Genomic DNA, 12,336 nt, shown 5'->3' on the forward strand with positions numbered 1-12,336 from the left:
AAGAGTTTTGAAGAAAATATGGACGTAATTTCATTGACAAAGAACTAAGATGAAAATATCATTTCCCTCTCAGATTTGAAGCTATGAAGGTAATCTGATGTGAAAATACATTGTAATGTAATGTGAAAGGGGATGTTACTCACCAGTTGTGGAACTGGCAGTAGATCCACTTGTGATGGTTGTTCGTGTTGTAGCTGTTGATTCTTTTGAAGAAAATGGAATGCATTCACAATCATTACATCCAATTAGAATGGAATAGGTTGTGGAGGATTTACATTTACATTTCACTTACATTTCAATTTCATTTACATTTCATTTCTTTGTTAACCCTTAACATGTCCTGATTGTTAAAAATGATTTTGCTCACCAGTTGTAGAACTGACAGTCGTTGCAGTTATTGTGCTTGTCCCTATTGTTGTGGTCGCTTCTTTTGAAGAGAAAGACACACATTAACCAACATTGTATTCTATTTGATTTTGCCGCAGCAATAACAAAGTTCCATATTACTGATTCGTGATGCTGCATCATACTGTTCACAGCATTAGATTTATCATCTGAAATGGATTTTTACTGAACTATCTGAATACTTTATTGCCAATAGCATTCCTAAAACTAGATTTATTTTTCATGTTTGACATGGCTATTACAAACTGAAGGTATACTGTGCTTCTAGAAACCTTATATTGCCACTGTGATCATGCTCAATGTCATTGGCTGATCCACCTGCTTCAGAACATCAATATTACCCTTTGCCTAAAGGTCCCTTTGAATTTCTACTAGACTTCATCAGCTCTCTGGAGATGAGGAAAACACAAGACAGTGATCTCTACGTCATTGTATGAAACTTGCCTCAAGATCAGCAGGGTGTATGAATGCTTCTTTAATTATATGCATTGTGTTTTTTCTACAGACAGAAACTGTCAGGCTTGCTCCAGCTGTGAGGACAGTCAGCAGCCATTTTGAGAGCACTCATCACTTTCAAGAGTTGAGTGCTCAGATTCTCAGTGTGGGACATGGTTACATATGGTCAGACTGAAATTCAGAGGTGGATAGGGGCTGTCCTGGTTGGTTTCATGGATGAAGTGTGAACATCTCTATAAAATCACTTATCTTAACACTCATTGACATAATTGCACTGTTCTGATTAACACAAATAATTTGGGGCCCTGTGGGAATAAGTTTCATGCTCTCATACTGTTAACCCTGGACATCTTAACATGCTCTATCAGTCAATTAATTTATCAGAAATCAGATGACTGAGGGATATCTCAGAAACCAGATCCCAGTGGATGAATGAAAATTTAAGATTCTTCTTGTTGCTATAGTGTCCATGGGAACTCAATATCCAATGTCAATTTGACCAGCTCCTGACCTCGAGATACTTTATGAAGCACAGATCCGACACCAGCTCACGTGAATTTTAAGTTCACTTTGGTGTACTTGTATCAGTGGATGTTGAAGTTAGACTGGTTGCTATCAGAAATGTTGTTGATGTTTGATTTTCACAGCAAACTCAAAAGGATGTTGTGAAACATGAAAGGGTTCAGAAAAGATTAACAAGCATGTTGTCAGGTTTGGAGGATTTGAGCTGTCGGGAGATGCTAAATAGGCTGGATTGTTTTTCCTTGAGAGTCAGAAGCTGAGGTGTGACCTTATCGGGATGCGTAAAATTATGAGGGACATGGATACAATAAACAGACAAAGTGTTTTCCCTGGGCTGGGGAAGTCCAGAACTTGTGGGCATCGGTTTAGAGTGAGAGGGGAAAGATTTAAAAGGGACCGACGGGGAAACCTTTTCATGAAGAGGGTGACGTGTGTATGGAATGAGCTGCCTGAGGAAGTGGTGGAGGCTGGCACAATGATAGCATTTAAAAGGGATATGGATGTGCATATGAATTGGAGGGGTATCGAGGGATATGCGCCAAGGGATGGCAAATGGCACTAGATTAGGTTGGGATATCTGGTCGGTATGAACGAGTTGTACGGAAGAGTCTGTTTCCGTGATGTACAACTCTAAGACTCCATGTCTCTCATTGCTGGAGTGATTACACAGCAATCCTACTCCTTTAATATCATCCACGTTGTCTTGTGATTCACTTAGGAATCTCTAAGTCTGTTGGACAAATTGACAGTCTCCAATGGAATCAAGTTGAGAACACAATCCCTTCCATTTGGGTCCCACAAGATCATCATCATTGAAGCGGAGCAGGTTGGTGTGTGTGTATTGGACAGGAAGATGTTTCACCCAAACAGATCAACAATAGAGCTGTTGGAGAATATTTAACAATCGCATGAAGCAATGAGAGAAGGAGCATTCAAATCAAGTAAGTAGCAAAGCACCATTGTTAACATTTAGTAGTATTTTGAAAGAACAAACTTCCTTGTTGCTGGATGGAAGCAGATATCACCAAAATGTCAATCATCATGCCATGTTCAGAGAAAACCAATGGAGTATATTTTTGCAGAAAGTCAGGGGAATCAGTGCAAAATTCCAAAGAAGTGGAAGCACTGGGATTGTTGACTGTGTTTCTGGACATGGAGATGATAGAACATCTGTTGGCTTTCTTCAGAAAGTTCTCTTGCTGTTTTGTGACATCTCCAGCACACACAGCATTATTGTTGTGTGTCTTAACCTTCTTTAGTTAAATTTGATGTCCAAGAAAAGACTGAATTTTCAGGGCGGATCCATAATGGGAGTGCGCAATCAATATTGACGTTTGGTTACACTGACACTCATCAATAATTAACATTTATAGCATTTTAATGTGCCGGGTGTGAACCCATTCTGATCCAATACCAGGGGATTGTCTACTGGAGTTAGAAGCGACAGGTTTTGCTGATGAATGAGTGTCAGGAATGTCTTATATTCCCAAAACCTCCTGAGCTGAGACTATCACATATCAACCTCGACTGACACAGAGATTTCACTAAATTGTAACCATTTTAACACATTTCATTACTTATCATGTTGAATGAAAAAAGGCAGCACTCACCCGTTGTGGAACTGGCAGTTGAACCCGGTGTGGTGGTTATCCCTGTTGTTGTCGTTGTTTGTTCTGAAGTGAAACAAATGCAATCACATTCAATACGCCCAAGTTGGAAGAGGACAGTATTGTGCAAATGTCAGCATCACAGAAACACAGACATATCCAGTGCCAGATACTCCCAGAGCTGCTGTGATTTGGATGTGCTCGAGCACTCACTGGTGCCTGCCGCCTTTCGTATTTTAGTTTTGAACTGAAGACTTTGCTCCGCGAGGATGGAGGTATTCATTTGTCAGAAATGCCCTGATAAAGAACTAAGGTAACAATATCATTTCCCACTCAGGCCTGGCTATTCCACACTGAAGGAATTCCTCACTCACCTTTTGTCGAAGCACTGGTAGAGCCAGGTGCAGTTGGTGGTATAGATGTGGTTGTTTCTTCTGAAATGTATGAATGATATTCAAAATCACCAGATGCCAATTTAGTTTAGACTCCACTCTTGTAATTTTTAATCAGAAAGGCAAAGTGACCTGAGTAGCAGAGATTTTACGACAATCTAATCAATGTTCATTTACATGGCACCACAGTATTGTGAAATGAGCAAGAGCTCTGAAAGAAATTTGGACCTACTTTCAGAGAAAGGTGGTTGAAGCTGAAATTGCATTCACAATCATTCCAGCCAATTAGAATGGAATACGTTGGGGAAGATTTACAATTACATTTCATTTACATTTAAATTTCAATTATATTTAATTTCTTTCTTAACAATTAACTGGTCCTGATTGTTAGAAATTATTTTACTCACCAGTTGTTGAACTAACAGTCGTTGCAGTTGAGGTGCTTGTCCCTGTTGTTTTGAAGAGAAAGTCACTCACTAACCATCATTGTATCCTATTTGATTTTGCCGCAGCATTAACAAAGTTCCATATTATTGATTCGTGATTCTGCATCAGACTGTTCACAGCATTAGATTTCTCATCTGAAATGGATTTTCACTGAACTATCTGAATCCTTTATAGCCAATAACATTCCTAAAATTAGATTTATTTTGCATGTTTGACATAGTTATTACAAACTGAAGGTATAATGTGCTTCCAGAAACCTTGTATTGCCACTGTGATCATGCTCAATGCAATTGGCTGATCCACCTGCTTCGGAATATCAATGTTACCCATCTCCTGAAGAAGCCTTTGACCTGCTACCAGACTTCATCAGCTGGTTGGAGATGAGGAAAGCACAACACAGTGAACCCGAGATCATTGTGTGAGACTTCCCTCCTCATTAATAAACAGAACAAACAGTTGTTCAATTATATGCATTGTGTATTTCCTACAGGCAGCGACTGTCAGGCTTGCTCCAGCTATAAGGCAGGTAACAGCCATTTTGAGAGCAGTCACCACTTTGCCAGCTTGAGTGTTCAGATTCTCAACATGGGACATGGTTACACATGGTCAGGCTGATAATTGAGAGGTGGGACTACAGCGATTGGGGCTGCCCTCATTTGTCCCATGGATGAAATGTAAACATTTTGACAAAAACACTCACCTGAACTCCTATTGAAATAAAAATACTGTTCTGACTAACACAATTCATTTGGGGTTCTGCTGGGAGAGGTTTTCATACTCGCATTCACTTCCCCCTGGATATCGTAACATGCTCTATCAGTCAATTAATCTATCAGAAATCAGATGAGTGAGGGATATATCAGAAACCAGAGCCCAGTGTTTGAATGAAAATTTATGATTTCTCCAATGGCTACAGTGTCTATGGGAACTCAATATCCAACGTCAGCTGGACTAGCACCTGACCTTGAGACAGTTTGTAAATCATAGCCCCCAAATCCAGCACACATGAATTTTAGATTTACCAGGTGTACTTGTTTCAGTGGAGGTTGTCCTTAGACCGGTTGTCGTCGGAAGTGTTGTTGATATTGGATTTTCACAGCAAACTCGAATTTGGTAGTCTGAACAAAATTCCTGTGATGAATTGTGGGGAAGACTACACAGCAATCCTAATCCTCTAATACACTTCACGTGTTCTGTTGATTCACTGGGTGGCCTTGAAGTGTTTTGGACCAATTGACACTGAATGTCTCCAATGGAATCATACAGAGAACACAATCGCTTGCGCACAGGGTAGATCAGTTCAACATCATATGGACTGGTGGCGTTTGGTGTGTGTGTATTGGACCAGGATGACCATTCACCAAGACAGATCACCTCTGGAATAGAAAAGTTGCAGAACATTTAACACCCGCATGAAACAAATAGAAAAGGTGCATTCTAAATCAGTAAGTAGCAAACCAGCATTTTTAACATTTAATTGTACTTTCAAAAAAGCACAATTCCTTGTTGCTGGATGGATGCATATATCACCAGAATGTTAATCATCACACCATGTTCAGAGGAAATACTTCACACATGTTCTTATGTTGGAAGCCCAATGATTTCTTGCAAAGTTCCAAACAAGTCGGAGGATTTGGAGCGCTGACTGTGTTTCTGGACACAGAGATGATGCCACATCTGCTGAGTAAACTCAGAAAATTCACTCTATGTTCTGTCACATCATCAGCACACTTTGAGTCCTCACTTTGTTTTGCGAAACTTGATGTTTGAGCAGACACTTAATGTGCACATTGGGGATGGGTAAACAATAATGTTGCGGTAAACCAATCCTGGGTGTTGGGTTACACTGGCAATTATCAATTGTTAACCTTTTTCTGCATGCTGGGTGGAACCATTCCTGATTTAATACCAGGGAGATGGCTGTATATCAAAGCCGCAGATGTTGTTGATGTTCAAGTCTCAGGAATGGCTGGTGATCCCACAAACTCCTGAGTTGTGAGAATGACACGTCAAACTCAACTGACACTGACATTTCACTGACCACGAATTTAAGTTGTAACCAATATATGTCATTTAATTATTTATCATGTGGAGTGAAGAAAAGTCAGCACTCACCCGTTGTGGAACTGGCAGTTGAACTCGGTGTGGTGGTTATCCCCGTTGTTGTCGTTGTTTGTTCTGAAGTGAAACAAATGCAATCACATTCAATACGCCCAAGTTGGGAGAAGACAGTATTGTGCAAATATCAGCATCACAGAAATACCCAGGGCCAGATACCCCGGTAGCTGCCGTGATTTGGATGTGCTCGAGCACTCACTGGTGCCGGCCGCCTTTCGTATTTTAGTTTTGAACTTAAGACATTGCTCCGCGAGGATGAATGTATTCATTTGGCAGAAATGACCTATTAAAAACTAAGGTTGCAATATCATTTTCCACTCAGGCCTGGCTATTCCACACTGAAGGAATTCCTCACTCACCTCTTGTCGAAGCACTGGTAGAGCCAGTTGTAGTTGGTGGTACAGATGTGGTTGTTTCTTCTGAAATGTATGAATGATATTCAAAATCACCAGATGCCAATTTAGTTTAGACTCCACTCTTGTAATATTATTCAGAAAGGCAAAGTGACCTGAGTTGCAGAGATTTTACGACAATCTAATCAATGTTCATTTATATGGCACCACTGGAATGTGAAATGGACAAGAGTTTTGATGAAAATATGGACATAATTTCACTGACAAAGAACTAAGATGAAACTGTCATTTCCCTCTCAGATTTGAAGCTATGAAGGTAATCTGATGTGAAAATACATTGTAATGTAATGTGAAAGGGGATGTTACTCACCAGTTGTGGAACTGGCAGTAGATCCCCTTGTGATGGTTGTTAGTGTTGTAGCTGTTGATTCTTTTGAAGAAAATGGAATGCATTCACAATCATTACATCCAATTAGAATGGAATAGGTTGTGGAGGATTTACATTTACATTTCACTTACATTTCAATTTCAATTACATTTCATTTCTTTGTTAACCCTTAACATGTCCTGATTGTTAAAAATGATTTTGCTCACCAGTTGTAGAACTGACAGTCGTTGCAGTTATTGTGCTTGTCCCTGTTGTTGTGGTCGCTTCTTTTGAAGAGAAAGACACACACTAACCAACATTGTATCCTATTTGATTTTGCTGCAGCATTAACAAAGTTCCATATTACTGATTCGTGATGCTGCATCATACTGTTCACAGCATTAGATTTATCATCTGAAATGGATTTTTACTGAACTATCTGAATACTTTATTGCCAATAGCATTCCTAAAACTAGATTTATTTTTCATGTTTGACATGGCTATTACAAACTGAAGGTATACTGTGCTTCTAGAAACCTTATATTGCCACTGTGATCATGCTCAATGTCATTGGCTGATCCACCTGCTTCAGAACATCAATATTACCCTTTGCCTAAAGGTCCCTTTGAATTTCTACCAGAGTTCATCAGCTCTCTGGAGATGAGGAAAACACAAGACAGTGATCTCTATGTCATTGTATGAAACTTGCCTCAAGATCAGCAGGGTGTATGAATGCTTCTTTAATTATATGCATTGTGTGTTTTCTACAGACAGAAACTGTCAGGCTTGCTCCAGCTGTGAGGACAGTCAGCAGCCATTTTGAGAGCAGTCATCACTTTCAAGAGTTGAGTGCTCAGATTCTCCGTGTGGGACATGGTTACATATGGTCAGACTGAAATTCAGAGGTGGAAGTATAGTGATTGGGGCTGTCCTCGTTGGTTTCATGGATGAAGTGTGAACATCTCTATAAAATCACTTATCTTAACACTCATTGACATAATTACGCTGTTCTGATTAACACAAATAATTTGGGGCCCTGTGGGAATAAGTTTCATGCTCTCATTCTGTTACCCCTGGACATCTTAACATGCTCTATCAGTCAAGTAATTTATCAGAAATCAGATGACTGAGGGATATCTCAGAAACCAGATCCCAGTGGATGAATGAAAATTTAAGATTCTTCTTCTTGCTATAGTGTCCATGGGAACTCAATATCCAATGTCAATTTGACCAGCTCCTGACCTCGAGATACTTTATGAAGCACAGATCCGACATCAGCTCACGTGAATTTTAAGTTCACTTTGGTGTACTTGTATCAGTGGATGGTGAAGTTAGACTGGTTGCAATCAGAAATTTTGTTGACGTTTGATTTTCACAGCACACTCAAAAGGATGTTGTGAAACATAAAAGGGTTCAGAAAAGATTAACAAGCATGTTGTCAGGTTTGGAGGATTTGAGCTGTCGGGAGATGCTAAATAGGCTGGATTGTTTTTCCTTGAGAGTCAGAGGCTGAGGTATGACCTTATCGAGGTTTGTAAAATTATGAGGGACATGGAAACGATAAACAGACAAAGTATTTTCCCTGGGCTGGGGAAGTCCAGAACTTGTGGGCATAGGTTTAGGGTGAGAGGGGAAAGATTTAAAAGGGACCGACGGGTCAACCTTTTCATGAAGAGGGTGATGTGTGTATGGAATGAGCTGCCTGAGGAAGTGGTGGAGGCTGGTACAATTATAGCATTTAAAAGGGATCTGGATGTGCATATGAATTGAAGGGGTATCGAGGGATATGCGCCAAGGGATGGCAAATGGCACTAGATTAGGTTGGGATATCTGGTCGGTATGAACGAGTTGTACCGAAGAGTCTGTTTCCGTGATGTACAACTCTAAGACTCCATGTCTCTCATTGCTGGAGTGATTACACAGCAATACTACTCCTTTAATATCATCCACGTTGTCTTGTGATTCACTTAGGAATCTCTAAGTCTGTTGGACAAATTGACAGTCTCCAATAGAATCAAGTTGAGAACACGATCCCTTCTGTCTGGGTCCCACAAGTTCATCATCATTTGAAGCGGAGCAGGTTGGTGTGTGTGTATTGGACAGGAAGATGTTTCACCAAAACAGATCAGCAATAGAGCTGTTGGAGAATATTTAACAATTGCATGAAGCAATTAGAGAAGGAGCATTCAAACCAAGTAAGTAGCAAAGCACCATTGTTAACATTTAGTAGTATTTTAAAAGAACAAACTTCCTTTTTGCTGGATGGAAGCAGATATCACCAAAATGTCAATCATCATGCCATGTTCAGAGAAAACCAATGGAGTATATTTTTGCAGAAAGTCAGAGGAATCAGTGCAAAATTCCAAAGAAGTGGAAGGACTGGGATTGTTGACTGTGTTTCTGAACATGGAGATGATAGAACATCTGTTGGCTTTCTTCAGAAAGTTCTCTTGCTGTTTTGTGACATCTCCAGCACACACAGCATTATTGTTGTGTGTCTTAACCTTCAGTAGTTAAAGTTGATGTCCAAGAAAAGACTGACTTGTCTGAGAGGATCCATAATGGGAGTGCACAATCAATATTGACGTTAGGTTACACTGATACTCATCAATAATTAACATTTATCTGCATGCCGGGTGTGAACCCATTCTGATCCAATACCAGGGGATTGTCTACTGGAGTTAGAAGCGACAGATTTTGCTGATGAACGAGTCTCAGGAATGTCTTATGTTCCCAAAACCTCCTGAGCTGAAACTATGACATATCAACCTCGACTGACACAGAGATTTCACTGACCAGGCATTTAAGTTGTAACCATTTTAACTCATTTCATTACTTATCATGTGGAATGAAAAAAGACAGCACTCACCCGTTGTGGAACTGGCAGTTGAACCCGGTGTGGTGGTTATCCCTGTTGTTGTCGTTGTTTGTTCTGAAGTGAAACAAATGCAATCACATTCAATACGCCCAAGTTGGAAGAGGACAGTATTGTGCAAATGTCAGCATCACAGAAACACAGACATATCCAGTGCCAGATACTCCCAGAGCTGCTGTGATTTGGATTTGCTCGAGCACTCACTGGTGCCTGCCGCCTTTCGTATTTTAGTTTTGAACTGAAGACTTTGCTCCGTGAGGATGGAGGTATTCATTTGTCAGAAATGCCCTGATAAAGGACTAAGGTAACAATATCATTTCCCTCTCAGGCCTGGCTATTCCACACTGAAGGAATTCCTCACTCACCTCTTGTCGAAGCACTGGTAGAGCCAGTTGTAGTTGGTGGTACAGATGTGGTTGTTTCTTCTGAAATGTATGAATGATATTCAAAATCACTAGATGCCAACTTAGTTTAGACTCCACTCTTGTAATTTTAATCAGAAAGGCAAAGTGACCTGAGTTGCAGAGATTTTACGACAATCTAATCAATGTTCATTTACATGGCACCACAGGAATGTGAAATGGACAAGAGTTTTGAAGAAAATATGGACGTAATTTCATTGACAAAGAACTAAGATGAAAATATCATTTCCCTCTCAGATTTGAAGCTATGAAGGTAATCTGATGTGAAAATACATTGTAATGTAATGTGAAAGGGGATGTTACTCACCAGTTGTGGAACTGGCAGTAGATCCACTTGTGATGGTTGTTAGTGTTGTAGCTGTTGATTCTTTTGAAGAAAATGGAATGCATTCACAATCATTACATCCAATTAGAATGGAATAGGTTGTGGAGGATTTACATTTACATTTCACTTACATTTCAATTTCAATTACATTTCATTTCTTTGTTAACCCTTAACATGTCCTGATTGTTAAAAATGATTTAGCTCACCAGTTGTAGAACTGACAGTCGTTGCAGTTATTGTGCTTGTCCCTGTTGTTGTGGTCGCTTCTTTTGAAGAGAAAGACACACATTAACCAACATGGTATTGTATTTGATTTTCCCGCAGCATTAACGAAATTCCATATTACTGATTCGTGATGCTGCATCATACTGTTCACAGCATTAGATTTCTCATCTGAAAAGGATTTTTACTGAACTATCTGAATACTTTATTGCCAATAGCATTCCTAAAACTAGATTTATTTTTCATGTTTGACATGGCTATTACAAACTGAAGGTATACTGTGCTTCTAGAAACCTTATATTGCCACTGTGATCATGCTCAATGTCATTGGCTGATCCACCTGCTTCAGAACATCAATATTACCCTTTGCCTAAAGGTCCCTTTGAATTTCTACTAGACTTCATCAGCTCTCTGGAGATGAGGAAAACACAAGACAGTGATCTCTATGTCATTGTATGAAACTTGCCTCAAGATCAGCAGGGTATATGAATGCTTCTTTAATTATATGCATTGTGTGTTTTCTACAGACAGAAACTGTCAGGCTTGCTCCAGCTGTGAGGACAGTCAGCAGCCATTTTGAGAGCACTCATCACTTTCAAGAGTTGAGTGCTCAGATTCTCAGTGTGGGACATGTTTACATATGGTCAGACTGAAATTCAGAGGTGGAAGTATAGTGATTGGGGCTGTCCTCGTTGGTTTCATGGATGAAGTGTGAACATCTCTATAAAATCACTTATCTTAACACTCATTGACATAATTACGCTGTTCTGATTAACACAAATAATTTGTGGCTCTGTGGGAATAAGTTTCATGCTCTCATTCTGTTACCCTTGGACATCTTAACATGCTCTATCAGTCAATTAATTTATCAGAAATCAGATGACTGAGGGATATCTCAGAAACCAGATCCCAGTGGATGAATGAAAATTTAAGATTCTTCTTGTTGCCGTAGTGCCCATGGGATCTCAATATCCAATGTCAATTTGACCAGCCCCTGACCTCGAGATACTTTATGAAGCACAGATCCGACACCCGCTCACGTGAATTTTAAGTTCACTTTGGTGTACTTGTATCAGTGGATGTTGAAGTTAGACTGGTTGCTATCAGAAATGTTGTTGATGTTTGATTTTCACAGCAAACTCAAAAGGATGTTGTGAGACATGAAAGGGTTCAGAAAAGATTAACAAGCATGTTGTCAGTTTTGGAGGATTTGAGCTGTCGGGAGATGCTAAATAGGCTGGATTGTTTTTCCTTGAGAATCAGAGGCTGAGGTGTGACCTTATCGAGGTTTGTAAAGTTATGAGGGACATGGATACGATAAACAGACAAAGTATTTTCCCTGGGCTGGGGAAGTCCAGAACTTGTGGGCATAGGTTTAGAGTGAGAGGGGAAAGATTTAAAAGGGACCGACGGGGAAACCTTTTCATGAAGAGGGTGATGTGTGCATGGAATGAGCTGCCTGAGGAAGTGGTGGAGGCTGGTACAATTATAGCATTTAAAAGGGAGCTGGATGTGCATATGAATTGGAGGGGTATCGAGGGATATGCGCCAACGGATGGCAAATGGCACTAGATTAGGTTAGGATATCTGGTCGGTATTACTGAGTTGTACCGAAGAGTCTGTTTCCGTGATTTTCAACTCTAAGACTCCATGTCTCTCATTGCTGGAGTGATTACACAGCAATCCTACTCCTTTAATATCATCCACATTGTCTTGTGATTCACTTAGGAATCTCTAAGTCTGTTGGACAAATTGACAATCTCCAATGGAATCAAGTTGAGAACACAATCCCTTCCATATGGGTCCCACAAGTTCATCATCATTT

At 40.0% G+C, this 12,336-nt stretch overlaps 1 protein-coding gene across 1 annotated transcript in view; it reads right to left on the bottom strand.

Annotated features, from left to right (window-relative positions):
- The window catches only part of LOC122561449 (uncharacterized), a 166,630-nt gene that overhangs the window by 92,162 nt on the left and 62,132 nt on the right, over nt 1-12,336 (bottom strand). Inside the window, exons 42-50 of the mRNA XM_087999300.1 lie at nt 10,496-10,555; nt 10,272-10,331; nt 9,908-9,967; nt 9,537-9,599; nt 6,895-6,954; nt 6,671-6,730; nt 5,945-6,007; nt 3,365-3,424; nt 2,994-3,056 (exon numbers count right to left, since the gene is read on the bottom strand). Of these exons, the coding sequence (XP_087855426.1) occupies nt 2,994-3,056; nt 3,365-3,424; nt 5,945-6,007; nt 6,671-6,730; nt 6,895-6,954; nt 9,537-9,599; nt 9,908-9,967; nt 10,272-10,331; nt 10,496-10,555 (549 nt within the window). The remainder of the gene's footprint in view (nt 1-2,993; nt 3,057-3,364; nt 3,425-5,944; nt 6,008-6,670; nt 6,731-6,894; nt 6,955-9,536; nt 9,600-9,907; nt 9,968-10,271; nt 10,332-10,495; nt 10,556-12,336) is intronic.

This window comes from Chiloscyllium plagiosum, unplaced genomic scaffold (assembly GCF_037043375.1).
Source record: "Chiloscyllium plagiosum isolate Xiang-an unplaced genomic scaffold, Cpla_swu_hap1 HiC_scaffold_23, whole genome shotgun sequence".
Classification (NCBI taxonomy): Eukaryota; Metazoa; Chordata; class Chondrichthyes; order Orectolobiformes; family Hemiscylliidae; genus Chiloscyllium; species Chiloscyllium plagiosum.